Raw genomic sequence first — 1,570 nt, 5'->3', positions numbered from 1 at the left:
AAGAAAAGAAGAAAAAGAAACACGCAGGCAGATGACAGATGAAGACAGATAGAGAAATAGATAGAAACAGATGGGCAGACAAACACTTTTTCTTTTAAACAGAAAGAACAGACGTTTCTAGAAAGAAGAGAAAATGAGGGGAGACCAGGAAGTTAGTAGAGCGAAGGATAACGTAAAATTAAGACGAGAAAGAGAGGGAGAGACAAGATGAAGAAGCAAACCCTTTTTTCTTCTTCGATAAATCAAGACGACCACGAGGTAGAAAGAACAAACAAGAAGATCTCACATACACTCTCTGTCTCAATCTATCCTTTTCTGTCACTCTTTCTTCTTTCTATCTGTTTCGCCCTTTCTTATCTAAAAAGGGAAGTTTGTTTCAAAGCTATCAGCCTCACGATCCCCGTCCATCACGTCTCTCTCTTTTCTCCAGTCTCTCTCTTGCCTTTGCACGCCTTTCTTTCTTTTTCTTGCTTTCTTCTTTTCTTCCGTCTCTCGAGCAATCATTCGGCTCTCCTTCTCTCTGAATGCATGTCTAGACACACACAACTGTAAAGAATTTCCATCCAACTCTTTCCCCCCTTCACAAACCAGTCCTCTTCTTAGCTTTTTCTTGCCTTCTTTCTTTGTTTCAGATATCTTTCTCTCTTGCACTTTATCGACGACCAGTCAATCACTCTACTCATTCATGACCTATCGTGACACTTTCTTTCTCTCTTCTGCTCTTCTTCTTCTTTCCTTCTTAAAACTCCTCGGGAAGTTTATTCTTCTCCCCCCCATCTCATTCTCTTCTTCTTTCTTTTCTCATCCACTTCTCTTCTTCCTCTTAGTCTCTCTCTCTCTCTCTCTTTGTCATTCCGTTTTTTTCTCTCTTTTCTTTCCCGTTCCTTCTATAAATTTCCCTCTTTCTTCTTGGTCTGGCTATCCTTTAATTACAGCGATAGGCCTCAGTTTGACGCACTTCTTAGAAATGTTGGCGTCATGACAGGCTTGGACGACTTCACTCACGTTCTTGTAACTCTCCGGTGCCTCTTCCATTATCAACTTGGGAGAAGCTACTCGGACCTAAAGAATACAAATAGATAGATAGATAGACAGGAAAATACATACATTTACTCACTGAAAAAGATAAGCAGGCTAAAGGTAGGGCAAAGAAAGAGACATAGATAGACAGATATATAGAAACAGAGATAAGGACCGAGAGCGTCTGTTGTGTGAAACATAAGAAGCGACACACACACACAGAGAAGAAGAAGAAGAAGGAGAGAGAGAGAGAGAGATAGCTAGCGATCTTACCGATACACCTTGTTCTTCAAGAGCGGCGATAACGTCTTGATAGTCTAGATGATTCCTTGCTTGGTTTCGACTCTTGGCCCGTCCAGCTCCATGGCACGTGCTCCCCCAGGTTTCTTTCATTCCATTCTCTGTTCCCGTTAAGATGTAACTGCAGGTCCCCATGGTACCGCCGATCAAGACAGGCTGGCCGGTCATCTGGTAATCGCATGCAAGTAAAGGATGATGGGGAGGAAAGGCGCGAGTCGAACCCTTGCGATGGACCAAAAGACGCTTAGGA

General features: G+C 42.7%; 1 protein-coding gene across 1 annotated transcript; it reads right to left on the bottom strand.

Annotated features, from left to right (window-relative positions):
* Window positions 1-9: 9 nt before the first annotated feature.
* On the bottom strand, window positions 10-1,569 carry CSUI_008247 (dna chr wayne state university expressed family protein). The gene is made up of 2 exons (XM_068068381.1): window positions 1,294-1,569; window positions 10-1,062 (listed from the first exon to the last, which is right to left on the bottom strand). Exons 1-2 carry the CDS (start codon window positions 1,486-1,488, stop codon window positions 919-921), a joined length of 339 nt encoding a protein of 112 aa, XP_067919640.1. The 5' UTR covers window positions 1,489-1,569; the 3' UTR covers window positions 10-918.
* Window position 1,570: the final 1 nt, after the last annotated feature.

Source organism: Cystoisospora suis (assembly GCF_002600585.1).
Source record: "Cystoisospora suis strain Wien I chromosome Unknown contig_4581, whole genome shotgun sequence".
In the NCBI taxonomy this organism is placed as follows: domain Eukaryota; phylum Apicomplexa; class Conoidasida; order Eucoccidiorida; family Sarcocystidae; genus Cystoisospora; species Cystoisospora suis.
Note: the sequence above shows the minus strand (reverse complement) of the source record. Positions and strands in the feature narration are given on the sequence as shown.

Excerpts from the sequence above, each read along its gene's own strand:
- CSUI_008247 (XM_068068381.1), bottom strand. The coding sequence starts at position 1,488 with ATGACCGGCCAGCCTGTCTTGATCGGCGGTACCATGGGGACCTGCAGT. Across the intron at positions 1,063-1,293 it reads TTGAAGAACAAGGTGTATCG|GTCCGAGTAGCTTCTCCCAA; the intron begins GTAAGATCGCTA and ends TGTATTCTTTAG.